The 1,545-nt window shown below is 32.0% G+C and overlaps 1 protein-coding gene across 1 annotated transcript in view; it reads right to left on the bottom strand.

Annotated features, from left to right (window-relative positions):
• Positions 1–17: 17 nt before the first annotated feature.
• LOC109378618 (structural maintenance of chromosomes protein 5-like) overlaps positions 18–1,545 on the bottom strand; it is a gene marked incomplete at its 3' end in the record, with an annotated part of 10,724 nt that continues 9,196 nt past the window's right edge. The window contains exons 2-3 of the mRNA XM_019634931.1: positions 885–1,046; positions 18–89 (exon numbers count right to left, since the gene is read on the bottom strand). Coding sequence (XP_019490476.1) covers positions 18–89; positions 885–1,046 — 234 coding nt within the window. The remainder of the gene's footprint in view (positions 90–884; positions 1,047–1,545) is intronic.

Here is a 1,545-nt window from a genome sequence, read left to right as displayed (position 1 = left end):
TCAATACAAAATCTTACATGCTTATCTTTCCTTTCTATAATATCTTGCTTTTGTTTGCATTTTTGAGATGTCTCCTTAATGTCTGTTGCCTGTAAGATTGAATCAGAAAAGGGGAAAGTTGGTTAAAAACTCAAGCAAGCCAATTATGTGGCCCCACCCCCTCCAAATAGTAAATTATTATGTAAGTTAACCCAAAAACAATGTTTTTCCATGATTTCTTTCAAATCAAATACATAATTATCACCAAAACCACCAAGTTATTTGCAAATCTATAAAAGGCTATTCCTACTGACATTAAAAATAGCTGCAGCAATATGTATGCATGTTTAACTCTTAACATTTCTTTTCTCATGTTCTTTCATCTGATTCTAAAAACAATCCAACAGGATAGCAGGGTCCATAATTTAAACCATTCTCAATATAATCTCTGACTCCAAAATCTCCCTAAAGGTTGAAAGCCATGACCATAAAAATTTTAGTCATATTTTCAAAGTGCAGGTAATATTCCATATGCCACTATACTATTTTTTCTAAGAAACATCAAGTTTTCTATAACACCCTCCTCCAAAAGGGTATTATAATTATACAGCCGATATAATATTGAAAATTCACAAAAAGAATTCAGTGTTTCTAGGAATACTACTGTAAATCCTCTTGTAATTGAAACAATCACATTTCATTTTTCTCTTTTTATATCTTGAAATTTCTATAAATATCAACCTTCCAATAGAGATGATTATTAGTACGTTGTGGTGGTAGAATTTCTAGTTAAAGAATTTAAGGAACCAAAGCTACAAATAAATCTACAAAATACTTTTTAAAATTTGCAATGTATCTTTTGTATTACATAAAATAAAACACAGAAAATTGAGCTAGAAAAGTACCTTCACTTTGATTCGAGCCTCCAAATTGTGACGCTGTGTTTCAATATCTTCAATTCGACGTGTCATAGGAATCTGCCTTTCTTTAAGTTTTCTGACCTCATCTTTCACTCGGTCACGAGCTAGTTTTACTTCTTCATATTCCTGACGAACATTTTCATATTCCTTGCAATTCATTAAAAAATATATAAGTTAATGCACTACAAGCTGAAACAAACATATATACTAAACTCAAAATACAGGCAGAAACTAAATCTATGAAAAGACTGTTTGATATCCATTTGGCAGGTCTATTAATATAACATTTGCCCTCTAAACAACTCCAGAAATGGTGAACACCAACATAATGAGTTACTGTAAGAGTCCTGATACTCACTGCGCATTTATATCCATGGCTAGGCAGGACTCTGATTTCCATTCCTTCCTGTTTCTGAAACTTACATCTTAATAGCCACCTAAACAAGGTTCTCTCCTCTAGTCTCTCAGTAAAGAAGGGATATAGGGATATATTATGTATAAAGGAGCAAAAGAAACTCAGTTATGAAAAGTAAAAGTGAAAAAAAGTAGGAGATAAAGGAAAATGGGTCAAAAAAGGAAAACAAAAAGAAGCATGCAGGTGAAAATGATGCTTGTCGTGTCCCAGGAATTATTTGCTAAAAAAAAA

This window comes from Hipposideros armiger, unplaced genomic scaffold (assembly GCF_001890085.2).
Source record: "Hipposideros armiger isolate ML-2016 unplaced genomic scaffold, ASM189008v1 scaffold_2261, whole genome shotgun sequence".
Taxonomy (NCBI): domain Eukaryota; kingdom Metazoa; phylum Chordata; class Mammalia; order Chiroptera; family Hipposideridae; genus Hipposideros; species Hipposideros armiger.
This window is presented reverse-complemented; position numbering and strand designations above follow the sequence as displayed.